At 42.4% G+C, this 21,572-nt stretch overlaps 1 protein-coding gene across 1 annotated transcript in view; it reads left to right on the top strand.

The window, feature by feature from the left end:
- The window catches only part of dnah6 (dynein, axonemal, heavy chain 6), a 439,386-nt gene that overhangs the window by 309,710 nt on the left and 108,104 nt on the right, over positions 1 to 21,572 (top strand). Inside the window, exon 59 of the mRNA XM_051929949.1 lies at positions 4,115 to 4,295. Within this exon, the coding sequence (XP_051785909.1) occupies positions 4,115 to 4,295 (181 nt within the window). The remainder of the gene's footprint in view (positions 1 to 4,114; positions 4,296 to 21,572) is intronic.

Genomic DNA, 21,572 nt, shown 5'->3' with positions numbered 1-21,572 from the left:
GATTACAACTTCCAAAGCAGTAACAATATTACACTTAGTAATCCAACTAACTCTGCGTTTCCAGAATGTGTTTTTTTTTTGGTCTTATGTAGGCTATATTATTATGATGTGCATGCATGGTACTACAACATTTATTTATTTCTATAGCACATTTTCATACAAATGGTGTAGTCCAAAGTGCTTTACAAGATAAAGGAAGAAAAATGTATATGAAACAAGAATAAGAATAGTCCATCCATCCATCCATTTTCCAACCCGCTGAATCCGAACACAGGGTCACGGGGGTCTGCTGGAGCCAATCCCAGCCAACACAGGGCACAAGGCAGGAACCAATCCCGGGCAGGGTGCCAACCTACCACAGATAAGAATAGTCAAAACTAAGTAGTAAAGAGGGCAGCACGGTGGTGCAGTGGTAGTGCTGCTGCCTCGCAGTTAGGAGACCTGGGTTCACTTCCCTGGTCCTCCCTGCGTGGAGTTTGCATGTTCTCCCTGTGTCTGCATGGGTTTCCTCCGGGCGCTCCGGTTTCCTCCCACAGTCCAAAGACATGCAGGTAAGGTGGATTGGCGATTCTAAATTGGCCCTAGTGTGTGTGCTTGGTGTGTTTGTGTGTGTCCTGCGGTGGGTTGGCACCCTGCCCAGGATTGGTTCCTGCCTTGTGCCCTGTGTTGGCTGGGATTGGCTCCAGCAGACCCCCGTGACCCTGTGTTCGGATTCAGCGGGTTGGAAAATGGATGGATGGATGGAAGTAATAAAGAATAAAGTAAGGTCAGATGGCTGGGAGGACAGAAAAACAAAAAAAAACAAACACAATTGGCTGGAGAAAAAAAATCTGCAGGGGTTCCAAGGGCATGAGACCACCCAGCACCTACTGGGCATTCTACCTAACATAAATGGTCTCAATTAGTCCGGATGGCTTTCAGGATCCACGTGGAAGAATTAGATGATGCTGGTCATGTGGACCTTTGGCCTTCAATCCATCAATGTGGGGACTGGTCAGAGAAAGTAGGGGTTAGTACGGATTGTGGAGCCATGAAAAAAACGATAATTCAATGCATATATAGGATATCAGGGTTATACTAAGATGTAGCTACAAGAAGGCCATGTTGCAATAATGTGTTTTTATCAGTTTTTTAAAGTGTCCCACCGTATTAGCCTGGCGAATTTCTATCATTAAGCTATTCCAGATTTGATGCGCATAACAGCAGATCTAAAGTTACAATTTGGAGCGTAAGGTGACAGGCATTCCAAAATATAGGATGGAATGAGATGATTGAAGGCTTTGTAAACCATTAGTAGTATTTTAAAGTCAATGGTAAATGGCACAGGTAACCAGTGTAGGGACATCAAAACTGGAGAGATAAGGGCAGCACTACCTAAAAAGTTCAACAATGGCAGGTGATGAGAGAGAGAGAGGAGAACTTACAAAAATTGTACAACCCCAATTCCAAAAAAGTTGGGATGCTATGTAAAATGCAAATAGAAAGAGAGTGCATTGATTTTCAAGTCTTATGAACTGATATTTTATTCACAATAGAACACAGAAAACATATCAGATGTTGAAAGTGAGGAATTTTACTATTTCATGAAAAATATTCGCTCATTTTGGATTTGAGGGCAGCAGCACGTCTCAAAAAAGATGGGATGGGGGCAACAAAAGGCTGGAAAAGTAAGTGGTGGTAAAAAGTAGCAGCTGGGGGAACATTTTGCAACTAATTAGGTTAATTGGCAACATGATCGGGTATAAAAAGAGCATCTTAGGGAGGCAGAGTCTCTCAGAAGTAAAGATGGGCAGAAGTTCATCAATCTGCAAAAAAAAAAAAATGTGTCTACAAATTGTGGAACAATTTCAGAATAATGTAAAATTGGAAAGACTTATCTCATCATGTACAGCAAATAATATCATCAAAAGATTCTGAGAATCTGGAGAAATCTCTGTGTGCAAGGGAGAAGATCGAAAATCAATATTGGATGCCCGTGATCTTCGGGCCCACAGGCAGCACTCTGCCTCCAGTTGAGTGTTGCCTACTGCTTCCCGACTCAGACCCCCTCAAGGTGAGACTGCGGGCTTCTTTTAAATTAGAATGCTTCAAGTATCCTGATATTAATCATGTGGAGCACTTCCCGGGTGAGGTGGAAACTGGGTTAGTCCCCCCCTCGTTGTAATGCCCATTTGTGGCACCCAAAGACCTCAATAGCATTGTACTACTGGGCTCCCAAGTCCCATGCCACCCTGCGGGTGTCTCAACTGAGTTTTGGCTGGAGGAACACTGCCACCTGCTGTGTGGAAGAATGAACTGTCCCAGTAACTCACGTTCACTGAGTCCACTTATCACCCTTCACTCTGTGCCAGGATGAAGAATATAAGGAGTTCAGATCAGGCTGAGTTTCAACTCCCACAGTCCTTCTACTATGGCAGCGTTTCTCAACCTTTAAGTATTTGCAACCCGAGTTTTCATAACAGTTTTAATCGCGCCCCCCTAACGTTTATTTGAAACCCTAATAAAATGTATTCCTATATTTTTTGCTGCCGATACACCACTACAAGTTTAAAATTTCCCTACGAATAGCGAAATTATGCCACATATGGCAACATTCGCGCCCCCTTTTTTGTTACTTCGGTGCGCCCCACAGTTTGAAAACCGCTGTACTATGGCATCCCGTCCAGGGAAAAATCATACTATGCAAATGTGTGATAAGTGGTCCGTGGCATTGTACAAGTTTTAAATAAATAATCACGCCCAAGAGCGTGCAGGCTAGGAATGGGCGCAGATGTGTGTGAGATGGTGGGATGGCTTGGGTGCCTGGCTGATCGCTCATAACCTCGGAGTGGGCAGAGGGACACACCTGCACCCAATCAAGGTAATATAAGGAGAGGAAAAGAACAGAGAAGAGATAATGAAAAGGGAGACAGAGTTTAACGGATGGAGAGAATGGCAGGCGCAAGAGAGAGAGCCGGTGCAAGACAGGGCGGAAGCAGGTAGACGGGAATGTGAGCCCCGGGGATGGAATGTGTGGCTGGCACTCAAGAGGGGGCTGAGGGTTGCTGTTGTTTAGCAGCCAAGGAGAAGGAGCAACTAATAATACTCCCGCAAGGCCGGCGAATGGCAGAAGGAGTCGGAGGGAGTTGGGCTCGGAGGCGCACTGTGGAATGTCATGGGACTGGCGGTGGGGACACAGGCCAGGAATAAGGGTTGACTTGTGCCAGCTGGAGGATGTCTCCTCGTGCCGTGTGATCCGAAGAGGGTGAGCCGGGGAGATGTTGGATTTTAGAAGGATGCACCAGGACTTGTGAGTTTTAAAGGAGTGCTTCCTGCTGGATTGTAACCTCATTTTAATGGAATATTTTATTGGATGACTTTCAATCTACACCTTCACTTTGATTTTATTGGATTATTTATTTGATTGGCACAATGTTATGCACTACATTTTGGACACTGTTTTAGGTGTGAGTTTTTAATAAAAGTACTTGGCACTTATGCAACCACCCCTTGCTGACTGTGTGTGTGTCCTCATTTGCCCAGCTCATCTTGGCACATGTATCTCAATGGTGCCTGTTTGGAAAAACTCCCAAAGTGTAACCGGGAAGTGTGGAGCCGACACAGACTGTCACAAAGTGTCACAAGTTTAAGTTTGCTCATCCATTCCGAGCAAGACAGGCACGTTAGCTAAATACCGTATTTACGTGTGTACCACGCGCACATTTTTTCCGGAAAATTAGCATTAGAAAATCAGGTGCACGTCATACACAAGGAGATTTTTGTCTGTAATGTTTACTTCTTCTGCTTGAGCTCTCTCTCTTGCTCTCTCTCTCTCTCTCTCTCTCTCTCTCGCTCTCGCTCGCTCTTTCGTCATGCAACAAAAACAGAAGGGCATTTCGCGGAAAATGTGCCCTAAACGCTTCCTATACAATCACAACATGCATCATACACGGGGCAACACGTTTTCGTGATTTTCTTTGTAAAAATTAGGGTGCGCGTCTTACATGAGGGCGCGTGGTACACAAGTAAAAATACGGTATGTTCGTTCTTCTTCTAATGGTCGCTCTCTAACTGTGCTTGTATACAATTATAAAAATAAAAATAAAAAAAAATCATCGTTTGTTTGTCTTTTCAGTGACGTGGTCCGACTAGAGCGCCCTGATTTGGAAGAACAAAGAACCCAACTAATCGTCAGGATCAATTCAGACAAAAACCAACTGAAAGCAACTGAAGACCGAATACTGAAACTACTCTTTACTTCAGAAGGGTTTATTTTGGACAATGAAGAACTTATCAAAACTCTACAGGAATCCAAGGTATCAACTTTTTAAGATATTCATGTTAAATGTATTTTGACAACATTAGCTTCATGGCAAAAAGGCAAATTGACTGCGATCAGATGGAAGGAGAAAAAATGTGTTAGCCCCCCTAAGCACAATGCTGCAGCTGCCAATGTATGTGTCGAGAGACACGGGGAAGTGGTAGCCCACAATAGCACTCCTGGTTGTCTACAGATGTACTTTATGTATTACACTACTGGTCAAACGTTTTAGAACACCTCAGTTCAATAACTGAAAAGGTAAGCAGAAACTGTCAGAGGTTTTAGGTTAGCGAAAACTGAAAAAAATGGAAATTTCGGAATATTACAAATGGGCCTTCTTCAGAGAATAACTAACAGGTTACAACCTACAGATGTTCTGCAGCAGTTAACGTAAATGAAGCCTTGCAAGTTTTAAGCAAACAATTTGCACAGGTGTCTTGACTTCTGTTGATTACTTAAACACCCTTTGTGTATCTTAAAGCTGAGTTGGAACAGACTGTGTTACTACACCCTCTGAAATGGTACTTGGACAATATTCTTCTTATATAATATGCTACCATGGCTGTCCCTTGACCTGAAATTTGGTACACATACATATGAAAAAGTTTGGGAACCCCTCTCAGCCTGCATAATAATTGACTCTCCTTTCAACCAAAAAGATAACAGTGGTATGTCTTTCATTTCCTGAACATCTCAGTACTGCGGTGTTTTCCGAACAAAGATTTTTAGTGACGCAGTATTTAGTTGTATGAAATCAAATCAAATGTAAAAAACTGGCTGTGCACAAATGGAAGTCCCCTTGTAATTTTGCTGATTTGAATGCCTGTCACTGCTCAATGCTGATTACTTGCAACATCAAATTGGTTGGATGAGCTCATTAAGCCTTGAACTTCACAGACCGGTGTGTCCAATCATGAGATATAAAGGTATTTAAGGTGGTCAATTACAAGTTGTGCTTCCCTTTGACTTTCCTCTGAAGAGTGACAGCATAGGATCTTCAAAGTAACTCTCAAAAGATCTGAAAACAAAGATTGTTCAGTCTCCTGGTTTAGGGGAAGGCTACAAAAAGCTATCTCAGAGGTTTAAACGGTCAGTTTCAACTGTAAGGAATGGAATCAGGAAATGGAAGGCCACAGGCACAGTTGCTGTTAAACCCAGCAGGTCTGGCAGGCCAAGAAAAATACAGGAGCGGCATATGAGCAGGATTGTGAGAATGGTGACAGACAACCCACTGATCACCTCCAAAGACCTGCAAGAACATCTGGCTGCAGATGGTGTATCTGTACATCGTTCTACAATTCAGCACAATTTGCACAAAGAATCATCTGTATGGCAGGGTGATGAGAAAGAAGCCCTTTCTGCACTCACGCCACAAAGAGAGTCGCTTGTTGTATGCAAATGCTCATTTAGACAAGCCAGATTCATTTTGGAACAAAGTGCTTTGGACTGAAGAGACACAAATTGAGTTATTTGGTCAGAACAAAAAGTGCTTTGCATGGCGGAAGAAGAACACCGCATTCCAAGAAAAACACCTGCTACCTACTGTCAAATTTGGTGGAGGTTCCATCATGCTGTGGGGCTGTGTGGCTAGTTCAGGGACTGGGGCTCTTGTTAAAGTCGAGGGTCGGATGAATTCAACTCAATATCAACAAATTCTTTAGGATAATGTTCAAGCATCAGTCACAAAGTTGAAGTTATGCAGGGGTTGGATATTCCAACAAGACAATGACCCAAAACACAGCTGGAAATCTACAAAGGCATTCATGCAGAGGGAGAAGTACAATGTTCTGGAATGGCCGTCACAGTCCCCTGACTTGAATATCATCGAAAATCTCTGGGATGATTTGAAGAAGGCTGTCCATCAAATTGAACTGAACTGGAGAGACTTTGTATGAAGAATGGTCAGAAATACCTCCATCCAGAATCAGACACTCATTAAAGGCTATAGGAGGACAGCGTCTAGAGGCTGTTAAATTAGTAAAAGGAGGCTCAACTAAGTATTGATGTCATATCTCTGTTGTGGTGCCCACATTTATGCACCTGTCTAATTTTGTTATGATGCATATTGCATATTTTCTTTTAATCCAATAAACTTAATGCCACTGCTGAAATCCTTCTGTGTCCATAAGGCAAGTCAGATATTAAAAGGAAGTTGATACTTTGAAAGCTCAGCCAGTGATAAACAAAAATCCAAGGAATTTAGATAGATAGATAGATAGATAGATAGATAGATAGATAGATAGATAGATAGATAGATAGATAGATAGATAGATAGATAGATAGATAGATAGATAGATAGATAGATAGATAGATAGATACTTTATTAATCCCAAGGGGAAATTCATAAGAGGGGCTCCCAACCTTTTTCATATGACTGCATACTATTTGACGTCTATTATCCGCTTTCAGAGTGATTATTGACCTCCAATGTTATTCCTCTTTTTATTTTTATTTTATTTTATTGTTGAATCAACTCTCAGCAGCGACCAGCAGGGCGGCCTCGCAGGCGTCGTTCTCATTCCCTAGCACCTTCGCCATCACTTCCCCTACCTCTTCATATCTTAAATCATTTTTGAGGCAAATTGAAGACTTAAGTGCCAGCTTAAGTGAAAAATTAAGAAAACATACTAAGTAATTGCAACACAAACACTGACTTAATCATTTTTATTACAAAAAGATGCCAATGAAAGAAGAGAAGCAACGGGCTGCTAAGGTGGAGAACAGAAGAGCTGCTCACGAAGCAGCAAGCGCATCAACCTCTGAGCAAATGAATGTTAAATGTACAGAGAAAGAGTAAGAAAACTAGGAATGCTCAAGTCAAGTGTATTCACTGCACATTATTGTGTGTATTCATAATGGCAAGAAAACAGCAATTAACACATGAAATGAGACCGAGCATTACTACTGTTAGACGTGTAGGCCTTTCACTTTGAGAAAATGTAAAAAATATCAAAGTGTCGGTGTGTCCAGTGGCATTCTACACAATCCAAAGGCAATTGGAAACTGGAAGAAACTCTGATTGGAGGAGATCTGGTAGAGCCATAGTCACAAACCAATCAGAAGACATGTTTTTGAGGGTCACAGGCACCTCACAGCACAACAGCTTCAAGCACAACTTAACAGAGCAGGTTAAGAAAAGCAAGTGGCAGTTTGTACTGTGAAGAGGAGACTTCCTTCCAGTCTGCAGTAGTCCACCACCGATATTTCAAGACCTTAGTTTGTGTTTTAGAGAATGGCTTTCTTATGGCCACTCGTCCTGTTGAACCCGCAACACCTAAATCACAAGGAACACAAGACAACATAACACAATACACTAGAGATTAAACAAACGGAACATAAATGGAACTCTATTAACAAAAAAAATACATGATTACAAGAAACATGGAAAAAAAAGAATTCCTGATAAAATACAAGGCATGGAAAAAAGGAAAATAAAAATAGGTAAGGGAGGAAAGCCTGTACTGTAACATAACATGCACACAGCATTAGACTAAACATTCCCCTCTCCTTGCTATGTCCACTTTGGGCTATTTAAAGATTACTCCTTTTATTTCTTACAAAGATATATCTCAAGTACACATTTCACTAGAGTACAGTAAACAGGGATGGTGCCTTTTATTTTCCTCACTGTTTCTTATTGCCTGTTTTCATCTCGGCCTCGTCTGGCGACACCTGCGTTCAGAGGGAGGCCGCTAGCAATTCCGCATCCAGCTGTAACCCCTCCGACCTTTCTGCTGTGTGAAATGTTTCTGCTTATTTTCCTCATTTCTAGCTGATGCTGCTGGCCCTGATATCGCCAGATGCATTCTGAACAAATCTTATTGGTTTGATGAAAAAAAAAATAACATCTTGTTTTCCAAAAGACAAGTTAGAATTAAAATAACTGTGCTTCATTTCGATATTGAAGTATGAATTTAACAGTAGCTTATAGCCACATGTTCTACATTGGTTCTATTTTATTGAATATTTAAAACCCAGTAATTGAGCATGGTACGCAGCTGGCATCCATGCCCAGCCGGGATGCCCCTGCACTGTGTCTTCAGGGGGAGCAGCCCTGGACGGTGCAATACCTCCCCCTGGACGCTAGATGGCTGCCACCTTGGGTTGGAGAGGTGCCTTGCACTCCCGCAAGGCTCCACGGGAGTTGGAGTTGCATTCAGCCCTATTGGGTCCCTCAGGCACCTCCAGGGGGTACTGTAGCTGGGACCCCTGTGGCCCTGTGGGCCACATATGCACCACACCTGGAAGTGCAGTTGGAACAAGCCAATCAAGCAAGAATTATAAAAGGGGCCAGCAACCACCACTCAGCAGCCAGAATCGGGAGGAAGAGGACGAGGATGCCTGGGAGGAGTGGTGGTGCCAGAAGGGCGTATTTGTGGTTTGGTTGTGCTTTATTTGAAGTGCTTTGGGACTGTGTATTGCCTGTGGGGTTCATGGGGTAGACGTACCCCACAGGTGAAGAAAAATAAAAAGTCTTTGTGCTTTTACACGTGCCTCAATGTGAATCTGTGCCAGGTCAGGTGCCTATATAGCGCCTTATTTCACAGTATATATATTGCATTATATCTTATATATAAATGTCTATGCATGGAATTGTGTGTTTCTGTCTGTACGGCCCGGAATTGCGAGGCTACATCATGAAGCTCAAAGAAATCGACTCTGTCACCAAAGTGAAATCGCCGAGAAAAGACAAACTCACTTAGCTGCTAATACTCAAGCAAGGCGAACACATCGGCAAAGCGAAACCACTGAGGAGAGAGAAACTCGCCTAGCCGCTAATGCACAACCGATGTAATTGATTGATTGAAGTGCCAGAATCCATGTTTTCTAGAAGCCTAGGCTTTTTACAGCATGGGCTTACACAGCTAGTATTATATATATAAACTAGGGGGCTTCGCATCCTGCTTGCTTCGCTTGCCAACCCCCCGGCCTGCACTACAAACCAGCCACTTTGCTTTTCTGCCGCTCACGTATGTGGATTTCACTATCACGAAACAACCAATCTTTTAATTCTCACAGATAGGCCTCTTCATTGGTAACAAACACTACTTTTCCCTGATTACAACACGAATTAGACGATCTACAAGTCTCCGACTTAAAGTTTAAATCTGAACAATATATTCAATCTCTTTTCACTGTTCCGTTATTTCACAGAGGAATAATTTCCGTTTGTTTGTGCTAATGTGATCTTTACTATCATTTTTTAGAGACTTTGATTTTTTCGTACTTCCATTATCTCTCTCTAACCTGCTCTGCATGTGCATCGCGCCAATGTTTTTGAATTCTTTACGATGTTCTACTTTGTCATCTACTCTTTGTCTTTTATTTCCGGCCCTGGGCCTGGTTAAATCTCTTGGCACAAAGTCTCATCTCGTGGGACGTGAAAGTATCTCTCTGAAAAAGTCACGTCTCGTCTCAGGCTAAAAAGTCTCATCTCGTCCCAGTTTTTTTTTTTAAATAATAAAGATATATACATATATATATATATATATATATTGTAAAAGATAGCCGGCCACAGACAGACACAACACCAGATGTCCACAACACACATGGTTTATTTACAATTTCTATTTACACAGTCCAGTTCCACTAACTCACACAACTACTTAGTCCTTTCCTTCACTACTCTTCAGCTGCCTCCACTCCTCTCTCCCACGCTCCGTCTTCTCCCTCCCAACTCCGGCTCTCCGAATGGAGTGAGGCGGCCCCTTTTATCCCGCCCCGGATGTGCTCCAAGTGTTCTCTGATTGTCTTCCGGGAAGTGCTGTCCTCCAGGGCTCAGGAACCATCCAGGCACACTCTGGTGGTGGCCACGGACACCCACATGGTTGAGCTTCCCAGCTCCGTATCCACGGCCCCTGATGGAATCCAGAGGGGCTGCCCTCCTGCGCCCATGGGAGATATTGCCCATCTCCCGTTCCTTCCCTACTCCTGGCGTCCTGGTGTGGCAAGGTCCCTGGTCGTCTGCCACAATATATAAGTGTGTGTCTGTGTGTGTGTGAAAGGAAACACAAAGAACAGATGATGAGTTCCAAAGCTCCAAAGAACAACCCATGTAATGTCTAGGGTTCTCAGTTATAAAACTTTGCAATCAATTCATGCATGTGAATATGCACGCCGCAAAAAAAGCAGGAAAATGCATATGCCAAAAAAAAATGTGATTTATAAAACCTGCCATACACTCATTTCCACACAATGTACCCTTTATGTCAGAGCACAAACCAAGCATGAAGTCAAAGGAATTGTCTGTAGACCTCCAAGACAGGATTGTCTCGAGGCACAAATCTGGGGAAGGTTACAGAAAAAGTTCTGCTGCTTTGAAGGTCCCAATGAGCACAGTGGCCTCCATCATCCGTAAGTGGAAGAAGTTCGAAACCACCAAGACTCTTCCTAGAGCTGGCCGGCCATCTAAACTGAGCGGTCGGGGGAGAAGGGCCTTAGTCAGGGAGGTGACCAAGAACCCGATGGTCACTCTGTCAGAGCCCCAGAGGTCCTCTGTGGAGAGAGGAGAACCATCCAGAAGGACAACCATCTCTGCAGCAATCCACCAATCAGGCCTGTATGGTAGAGTGGCCAGACAGAAGCCACTCCTTAGTAAAAGGCACATGGCAGCCCGCCTGGAGTTTGCCAAAAGGCACCTGAAGGAGACTCAGACCATGAGAAAGAAAATTCTCTGGTCTGATGAGACAAAGATTGAACTCTTTGGTGTGAATGCCAGGCGTCATGTTTGGAGGAAACCAGGCACCATCCCTACAGTGAAGCATGGTGGTGGCAGCATCATGCTGTGGAGATGTTTTTCAGTGGCAGGAACTGGGAGATTAGTCAGGATAAAGGGAAAGATGACTGCAGCAATGTAAAGAGACATCCTGGATGAAAACCTGCTCCAGAGCGCTCTTGACCTCAGACCGGGGTGACGGTCCATCTTTCAGCAGGACAACGACCCTAAGCACACAGCCAAGATATCAAAGGAGTGGCTTCAGGGCAACTCTGTGAATGTCCTCGAGTGGCCCAGTCAGAGCCCAGACTTGAATCCGATTGAACATCTCTGGAGAGATCTTAAAATGGCTGTGCACCGATGCTTCCCATCTAACCTGATGGAGCTTGAGAGGTGCTGCAAAGAGGAATGGGCAAAAACTGGCCAAGGATAGGTGTGCCAAGCTTGTGGCATCATATTCAAAAAGACTTGAGGCTGTAATTGCTGCCAAAGGTGCATCGACAAAGTATTGGGCAAAGGCTGTGAATACTTACAGTATGTACATGGGATTTCTCAGTTTTGTTATTTTTAATAAACTTTTTTCACGTTGTCATTATGGGGTGTTGTGTGTAGAATTCTGAGGAAAAAAATGAATTTAATCCATTTTGGAATAAGGCTGTAACATAACAAAATGTGGAAAAAGTGATTAGCTGTGAATACTTTCCAGATGCACTGTATGTAGTCACTGTGCTGTAGAACTTCATTGACTGGTTGAGCAAGCAGCCTCCCACCTGATGTGTCAAGACCTCACCATCTGCATTCAAGAGTATCTGGCACTGCTCCACAAGTGAGAGCTCAAGATCATATGTGGCATTATAGTGCCTTCAGGGAGTCAGGTAAAGGGTAGCCGTGGGTAGCTATTATCACCTGCCTCCTGTAATGACAATATTGCTGTTACAATGCATAGCACGGGCCATATGTAACACTTAGGGGTTCAGCCAGTTACCTTACCAACAAACAGGCCAACACGTACAGCACCATCACATCTGTCAGAGCTACTTTGCCTCAAAATAAGTGAATCAATCATGGGGCGACCCAGGGTAGCAAGACGTGACATTTGTCAATCTTATCTTGGATGACTTGTGCATTAATGAAATGTAACTACTTGTGGTTAACAAATGCAGCTTCATTCTCGCTAGGTGTCCTTATGAGTGCATTAAATTGCTGTGATCACGTTAGGAGAACCAGCCATGATATAAATTGACTTTTTGTGTGGGCAGAAAGACGTTAATGCTTTACGTATATGCACCCACACCATACGGAAAACTGGATGTTATGTCTCACCAGTCAGTTAATGGCTTCCAGCCCAGCAGATATGACGGAATGAAGCTTGGTGGAGTTATTCCTGGCCTGTCGGCCAGTTCACTGAGAAGTGACAACAAGTAGCCGATATAAACTGACAAAAAACTAAAAAAGTGCAAATCCACAGCATTGGCCCTCTTAAAAGCGAACTGAAATATGGCCTTTTCATATATATTCTTCACATGCTATTCATCACTTTTGAGGTTTAATATGCTTGTCACATCATTTCACATCACAATTATGTCTTGGTGGTAGGAACTAATAAGCATGCAACTCATCATTTAGCTGATTTGACTGCATTTCCCTACTTGGTCAAAGGTGTCATCATTTCCAAGTTCCTGTGAAATTTTTATACACATGGGGTCAGAGTTGGCAGATATATATGCAAGTTCCTCTTTCAAGTTCTCTTTTATAAATTCAGATGTTTGCTTGGGAAGTTACATGTGTGCATATTGAGCCTGATTTTGTGCGTATTCAAGCTTTATAATTGAAGGACCAGGAACTGGGATCTGTCTGCTAAGAGAAAGGATTCTTTGAGCTGTAGCTTTCAAGTTTTTCTCAAGCTCTCTATCGATATATTAAGTTCAAACAGAATGTAATATTTAGCGACATTAATAATAAAACAACAAGAACATATTTTTATATAGCCCAAAATCACACAAACAATCCCTCAGTAGACCTTAACATGCCCTGTTTTTTGACAGCTCACCAGTTTTGACTCTCTATGAGACTATGATGAGTACTGTATTTTCAACAGACGTCAGAATCTTGCAATAATTACCGGTAATTCCTTGTTGTGCCATTATTTATCGTTTTTGACTTTCTCGTATATGAAGTATAGGGAAAATATTGTAATCGTCCAAATATTCGATGTTGAGATTTTGATGCATCTCAACGTTTTAGACCTCCCTGACTTTCTTGTATACGAAGTGTAGGGAAAATATTGGAATCATCCAAAAATTCCATTTCGAGATTTTGATGAATCTCAACGATTTAGATCTCCCTGAATCCGAAAATAGCATTTTTGGAATTATGCCTGTGTGTCTTTGAATGTACAGACTAGTTTGTAATAAGCAGTTTTTTACTTTCTCGTGTACGAAGTATAGAGAAAGTACTGTAATCGTCCAAATATTCGATGTCGAGATTTTGATGAATCTCAATGTTTTAGACCTCCCTGACTTTCTCGTATATGAAGTGTAGAAATCCTCCAAAAATTCAATTTTGAGATTTTGATGAATCTCAACATTTTAGACCTCCCGAGTCCGAAAATACCATTTTTGGAATTATGTCTGTGTGTCTTTGAATGTACAGACTAGTTTGTAATAAGCAGTTTTTTACTTTCTTGTGTACGAAGTATAAAGAAGGTACTGTAATCGTCCAAATATTCGATGTCGAGATTTTGATGAATCTCAGTGTTTTAGACCTCCCTGACTTTCTCGTACATGAAGTGTAGAAATCCTCTAAAAATTCAATTTTGAGATTCTCATGAATCTCAACATTTTAGACCTCCCTGAGTCCGAAAATACCATTTTTGGAATTATGTCTGTGTGTCTTTGAATGTACAGACTAGTTTGTAATAAGCAGTTTTTTTACTTTCTCGTGTACAAAGTATAGAGAAAGTACTGTAATCGTACAAATATTCGATGTCGAGATTTTGATGAATCTCGACGTTTTAGACCTCCTTGACTTTCTCGTATACAAAGTATGGGGAGAGTATTGCAATCCTCCAAAAATTCTATTTCGAGATCTTGATGAATTTTGAAGTTTTAGACCCCCCTGAGTCTGAATATACCATTTTTGGAATTATGTATGTGTATATGTGTATGTAAACGTGATAACTTGAGTACACTTTCACTTAGGTCAACCAAATTTTGCACACAAGTATTAGGTACAAAGTGTAGATTTCTATCACCTTTTGGGCTATTTCCGCTAACTGGAAATGGTACTTTACCTTTTATTCATTTAGCTACAGAGTCTGATTTACTCAACTTCACTTTTATAATATTGTTCTACATATTATTAATTTGATTTGATTTATTGTTGATGGTTCTTTAATGTACATAATGTAAAAATATAATTATTGTCTTGTGGTTTACTCCTCATATATCCATCCCCATACCTGAGTATACCAGAAAGTCCAGGGGAGACCACTCCTGATTTTTTGTTTATTAGTTGGTATTATTACTCGGTTGTCGTTACTCAGTGCTTATCTGAATGTGATGACAAGTGTCATCAAATTCCAGCTACAGTAGGCCCACCATATTTAAGTGTAAGCTAAAATTCAAAAGACAACTTACAGTATATAAGCAGTTAGGAAACTGAACATTGCCTTTGTATTGATTGTGAGTTTTGCTTTGTCCTTTACAAATCTTTAGCCTCTTTTCTTGACAGTCCCTCTCCTATATTACAATTCAAGCTCAGCATTTGAAAATATAATCTGCTCCACTCACAATGAAAAACACTTCCTATTGATTTTTTTCATGCAAAGATCTGTGTGGACACAACAGCATGCAGTATTTTTGTTTTGTTTTATTTTTATCCCAGAAGGTTGAAATAACAAAATCCTAAAAACTATGATGATGAAACTAAATTTTAAAATTCAAAACAATCCAGATTTCATCCACTAATTTTTTTTTTTACAGATGTCGGTACCCCTCCACAAAAAATGAACCCACAATTGTCTCAATGACAAAAGTCATTGCCACCCAGCATTGTTTATTCTGTATTTACCAAAAATGCTTCAGAGTTTTGATTCAACAGAATATTTTAAATAAAAACTCAAATGAAAATGGCAAGGACAAAAATGATGGGACCCTTTCCCTAATATTTTGTTGCACAGCCTTTAGAGTTGTCAATCACTGCAAACAAGCAATCCCTGGAGCCCTCCATGAGACCCTCTGCTCCTGTCCGCAAGTCGACTGGCCCACTCATTCTGAGCAAACTGCTCCAGCTGTGCTAGCTTTGAAGGGGGTCTCCTTCAGACTGCAGGTTTCACTTCTGTCCATAGATGTTTGATGAGATTCAAATCAGGGCTCCTAGAAGGCCACTTCAGAATAGTCCAATGTTTTGTTCTCAGTCATTCTTGGGTGCTTATCCTGTTGGAGGGTCCATGAGCTGCAACTGAGACAGAGTGCCCTGACACTCGGCAGGACGTTTCACTCCAGAATATCTTGACAGTCTTGAGGTTTCTTTGTTCTCTGCACAGACTCAAGGCATCTCATGACAGACGCAGGAAAGCAGTCCCAAAACCTAAGCGAGCCTCCTCCATGTTTCACAGTAGGTCTGCTGTTCCTTTCTTTGAAAGCTTTCATTTTTTTGTCTTGTACATAGAGCTGATGCGAATTGCTAAAAAGCTCCAGTTTTGTCTCATCTGTCCAAAGGACATTCCTTCAGAAGCATTGTGGCTTGTCAATCTGCATTTTAGCAAATTCCAAGATACCAAATATTGATATATCGATAATGGTTGTGTGAGCTAAAATAGCTGGACGAAAAAATACCAAACTTAAAATGTAAGCCTGTTATGAGATGTTGATGTGCTGATTAGTTTTTGAGCCAAATCGTGCAAGAGAAAGAGGCACTCTAGAGGAACCCTCAAATACCGTCATTCTGCAATTAATTATGAAGTCTCTATTTTATGATCCATATTACTAACCAAAGGTTATGGATGCAGGGCACATCGAAGCGCACGCGCACTGCCGCACTGCAACGAGCCCTCCCATAGCTAATGACACAGCCACAGAAAGGTTAGTAATATGGACGAGAAGGTTGTAAACCGTATGTCACGCGCACTGCCGCACTGCAACGAGCCCGCCACCTGTAAACTAGACTTGCTCTAATCCACTGTGCCAGTAATGTAGATCACATAACGGTCATTCAGTTTGGCGCCCGCCCCAGAGTCCAGAGTCAGTCCCAAAACGCGGTGGCGCCTGCCCCAGAGTTAAACGCAGCGGCTTCCTGGAGTCAGTAGGTGGCGCCCAAATAGCACAACGTAATGCGCCGTGGTGCCCGCCCCAGAGTCAAACGTAGCGGCTTCCCAAAACGCAGCAGGCTTCCAAGAGTTGGTACGTGGCGCCCAAACAACACAACCTGTGAGCTACACTTGCTCTAATCGGTATCCGTCAATAAGGGCACGCACAAAAAGGCGACCTTCAAAAGGGCGACCTCAATTTGGCGCGGTGAATAAAAGCGCACATAAATAAAAGCGATCTTCAAAAGGGCAACCTCAATTGAGCGCCGAATAACTGCGCACATAAATAAAGGAGTGCTTCAAAAGAGTGACGTCAATTGGGCGCAGCGAATAAAGGCAAACGCAACAAACTTATTACAGAAAATTTATTAGATAAAGGCAATGATTGAATGTATAAAAAGGTGAAAGCAAGAATATTAAAACATTCAATTAATTAATGCATGAACTTCTAATGAACTACTTCTAACGTACTATTTCTAAAGCTCTCTATATTTCGTTGTTTTCAAAATTACAGAAAATTAGATTAAGGCAATGAGTGAATGTATAAAAAGGTGAAAGCAAGTTACACTTGAAGCTGTAGATTATGTGCAATGCCACGTAGATATTCGAGATGCGGTCTATTAGCATAATCAAGGACAATTAATTTAATTCGCTCCGAAGTGTCTCTGTAGGTGTCTACTAAGAGTAGATCTGCACCTTTGTTGCTCTTCACATATTCCAGAGCCATTTCAACTAAATTATCTACGAACGCCTTTATTTGCCGTGCTCAATTGAGGTCACCTTTTTGAAGCGCTCCTTTATTTACGCGCGCATTTATTCGGCTCTCAATTGAGGTCGCCGTTTTGAAGGTCGCCTTTATTTACGTGCGCCTTTATTCGCTGCACCCAATTGAGGTCGCCCTTTTGAAGGTTGCCTTTTTGTGCGCACCCTTATTGAATAGAACCGCTCTAATCCACTGTGCCAGTAATATAGATCACATAACGGTCACAGACTCTAACTCAGCAGCTTCCCAGTCTCAGTGGCTGGCACACGAACACCACAACCTGTAAACTGAACTTGCTGTGCTCCACTCTTCCAGCAGTCAGTGTCAGCAAAGGCAACGGAATCACGTCTCCACAAAACGAGACCGCTTTACTACAGATATGCTTATGTAATTAAATGACATTTACCCAGACTCACCCACCCTCCATGATATGTCATCCATCCAGATATCAGATGGAACAGAAACTACTTGTCATTCTTGGATTTCCGATTCGCTAGCGAATCGCGGGCTTACTTGTCAGAAAGATCAGCATCAGAGCGGTACATTGTTACTGAAATGTCAGAGAATAGTTCGGGTAACTAGGTTCCTAGGGTACAAAGCCTACTGACGCTCACGTCTGAATTCCTCCTGGGTCTTCTTCCATTGAGCCCACTGTCACTCAGAAGTTGACAGGACCTTGGAGTTCAGCTGGTGTTGCTCCTTACCTGAACCTTAAATGAAAACTAATTGAAAACTAATTGCTTCTAATTAAAGAAATAAAAGTCTGTTTAAAATTTTCATATCCTGATAATCCATCCATTATCCAACCTGCTATATCCTAACTACAGGGTCGCAGGAGCCAATCCCAGCCAACACAGGGCGCAAGGCAGGAAACAAACCCCGGGCAGAGCGCCAGCCCACAGCAGGGCACACACACCAAGCACACACACGGAACAATTTAGGATCACCAATGCACCTAACCTGCACATCTTTGGACTGTGGGAGGAAACCCACACAGACACGGGGAGAACATGCAAACTCCATGCAGGGAAGACCCGGGAAGCGAACCGGGTCTCCTAACTGCGAGACAGCAGCGCTACCACTGCGCCACCATGCCACCCATATCCTGATAATGCCATTCTTAATTATTATTTATTAACCGGCAGTCCAGGTTAAAGTTTTGGTTTAACACATTTATTCTCAAACTCAGTCCGGGAGACCCGATGCCCCCTAACCCTGGGCTTCAGGTTTTTGTTACAAGCAATTTCTATTTTTAATTGGATTTCTAGCCTAATTAAACAAAGTTATTTCACATTTTCCAAGATTTAGCATTATTGTACAAAGTACAAGGTACTGTACATGTTTATTAGAATGTACAATGTTTTTGGGAGTAGCGTGGAGAAAGTGGGTGAGATTTGAGAATCTTGGGACAGCTGATGTACTTTAAGATAACTGAAGATGAGATGTGGCCTTGTAGTAGTGTTGGATTAAAACTGGATAACCAGAGACCATTTTTAATAAAAACTAGGACAATATGGTTAAATTTATTGGGACATTAGATTGGATTGAATTAGAATCAATAAACTTTATTAATTCCAAGAGGAAAGTGAATTTGACACCGTTCCTTATTATACAGAAGGTACATTGGTTATCTTGTCACAAAGTACTGAAGTAGTTCTTCCTGCTGCGAGAAGAAATAACATTGTTTCTAGATATGAAAGGAAATGTTGTGAGTTTTCTGAATGACGACATGTGTGTACAGGACTTGGCATTTGCTGTGGATTTGACTGGACATTTGTAGGACTTGAATCTGAAGTTACAAGGAAAACACCGACTTATAACTACAATGTACGATGATGTGTGAAGCTTCCAAGGCAAGATTTGTCTGTGGACACATCAATTAAGAAATGACAATCTTGTCCATTTTTGGATTGGATTAGATTCAATAAACTTTATTAATTCCAAGAGGAAATTCAGATACATACAGCAAGAGAATCATAAAAACAAGGATTCATACTCACAGGACAGATAGTAGAGCCAATCAATCAGTAAATCAATCACTCAATCAATCAATATATATTGTGCAGATATTTCAAAATGAATTCAAGAGTACCTGCGGTGGGTTGGCACCCTGCCCGGGATTGGTTCCTGCCTTGTGCCCTGTGTTGGCTGGGATTGGCTCCAGCAGACCCCCGTGACCCTGTGTTTGGATTCAGTGGGTTGGAAAATGGATGGATGGATGGAATAAAGAGCACGTCAGGAGGATACATTGAATTACCTGATAGCAGTGGGCAGAAAAGACGAGCCTGTGGCTGAAAGTGCTGCAAGAGAGCGCCTCCTAGAGGGGATGGAGGGGATTTTTTTATGATGGCTTTCAATTTTGCCATCGTCCTCTTTTCCATAGCAGCTTCCGGTGTGTCCAGAGTTCACCCAGTGATGGTGCAGGCTTTCGTGATAAGTTTGTTCAGATATTGTGCACATTTTGTGCTCAAGTTGTTTCCCCAGGATGCCACAGTGAAGAACACCACACTGGTCACTATGGACTTGTAGAACATTTCCAGCAGCCTGCTAAGGAGACTCACATATTTTGATGTATGTAGCAATTCCTCTGCTCTGGCCCTTCTTGTACGGCACCACACACCAGTCCAGTTTGTTGTTTATGTGAACCCCCAGGAACTTGCAGCTCTGCACCGTTTCCACATCCTCCTCCTGAATGGTGACTGGTGGTCTCAGACGCTCCTTGGCACGTCAGAAAGCCACCAGCTCTTTTGTCTTGCTGATGTTGAATTGCAGGTTGTTGTCCCGACACCACAAGACAAAGTCCTCCACAGCCTTCCTGTACTCCGCCTTCGTCTCCATTATTAATGCAGCCTATGATGGAGGAGTCATCTGAACATTTCTGTAGATGGGAACTGCAGGTATTGTGCTGGAAGTCTGTCGTGTGGATGGTCAACAGGAAAGGGGACAGGACAGTTCCCTGAGGTGCTCCAGTATGACACACCACCACTTCTGCCACACGGTCCCTCTGCTTCACAAACTGCTGTCTGTTGGTCAGGTAGTCCATGGTCCAGGATATTGTTGGGGTATCAAGATGCAAAGCCCTGAGCTTTTTCCCAAGTTGATGAGGCAGATTGAAAGAAAGAAAGAACATTACCCTGACTGTGGTACCAGCTTTGTCCAACTGGGTGTAGGCTCTGTGGAGCATGTAGATGAGAGTGTCCTCCACACCTGTATGTGTTGTGACAGATAGGGGGCACTCTCGCTCCCTTGAACCCTCGGATCAAACGCCAGACACCAGGTAAAAGTCCAATAATTGACGTTATCTATACTAATTAATAAAAGGCAAAGCCCTCACTGACTCACTGACTCACTGACTGACTCACTGACTCACTCATCACTAATTGTCCAACTTCCCGTGTAGATGGAAGGCTAAAATTTGGCAGGCTGATTCCTTATAGCTTACTTACAAAAGTTAGGCAGGTTTCATTTCGAAATTCAACGCGTAATGGTCATAACTGGAACCTCTTTTTTGACAATATACTGTAATGGAAGGCAGCTTGATGGCCATGGGAGGCGGAGTTGAGTGTCACGTCATCACGCCTCCCACGTAATCACGTGAAAAGACTGTGAATGCAGTAGGGAGAAATGAAGTAAGAGCCGCAAACAGCGAAGAACAAAAAATTCATTAAACAATTGAGAAGGGAGCGAGTGAAGCATACAAGCATCTTCATAAGGGAAACAAAGCACCGTGTAAAACGTAAGTTTAAATTAAGTTCATAGAAACGCTCCCGCTGTGGATTGCAATAACATATTCGCGAGATAAAAGTTTAATGAGAAGACACGAGGTATAAACGAACCACACGCCGTGGCGCAACATTAGGGGCGACAATTTCAACCATTCTATGATCTGCTTCTCGCAACTAAAAGACAGCACATGGCGGATGTTAGCCGACTTGCTGACCGCAACGTTAGGGGCTTCAACTCTGGCGCTGACGATAGAGATTCGATTCACGAGAGGGGATGCAGTGAGTGTGTATGCCTGATGAGCCCAGAATTAGGGAGAAACACGTGTCGCATACTCTTTGCATTATTTGAAAGTAAACTATTAAAACCATTCTATGATCAGCTTCTGGGAACAGAAAGAGGGCACGTGGCGGATGTAAGGCGACTTCCTGACCAACCACAAGCGTAACCTGGCAGGTAACCACCCATACAGTCAGATTGTGATTCAGAAAACGAATGCCATGAATGTAATTACCACGATCTACATACTGTCAAATAAACGAAACACACGCCGTAGCGCGACAGCTGTGAAAAGCGAGGTTCACAAAAAAACAGATCCTTAACAAATTGTTATTGGTATATTTTCGATCCGTTTATAAAGGTTTTCTTTTCTTCTTAAAAAATTAAAAGCAGTACTTCGCTGCGACGAAGCGCGAGAATTTGGCTATATATATCTGCTTCTCGCAATTAAAAGAGGGCACGTGGCGGATTTTAGACGACTTCA

This window comes from Erpetoichthys calabaricus, chromosome 7 (genome assembly GCF_900747795.2).
Source record: "Erpetoichthys calabaricus chromosome 7, fErpCal1.3, whole genome shotgun sequence".
Classification (NCBI taxonomy): Eukaryota; Metazoa; Chordata; class Cladistia; order Polypteriformes; family Polypteridae; genus Erpetoichthys; species Erpetoichthys calabaricus.
Note: the sequence above shows the minus strand (reverse complement) of the source record. Positions and strands in the feature narration are given on the sequence as shown.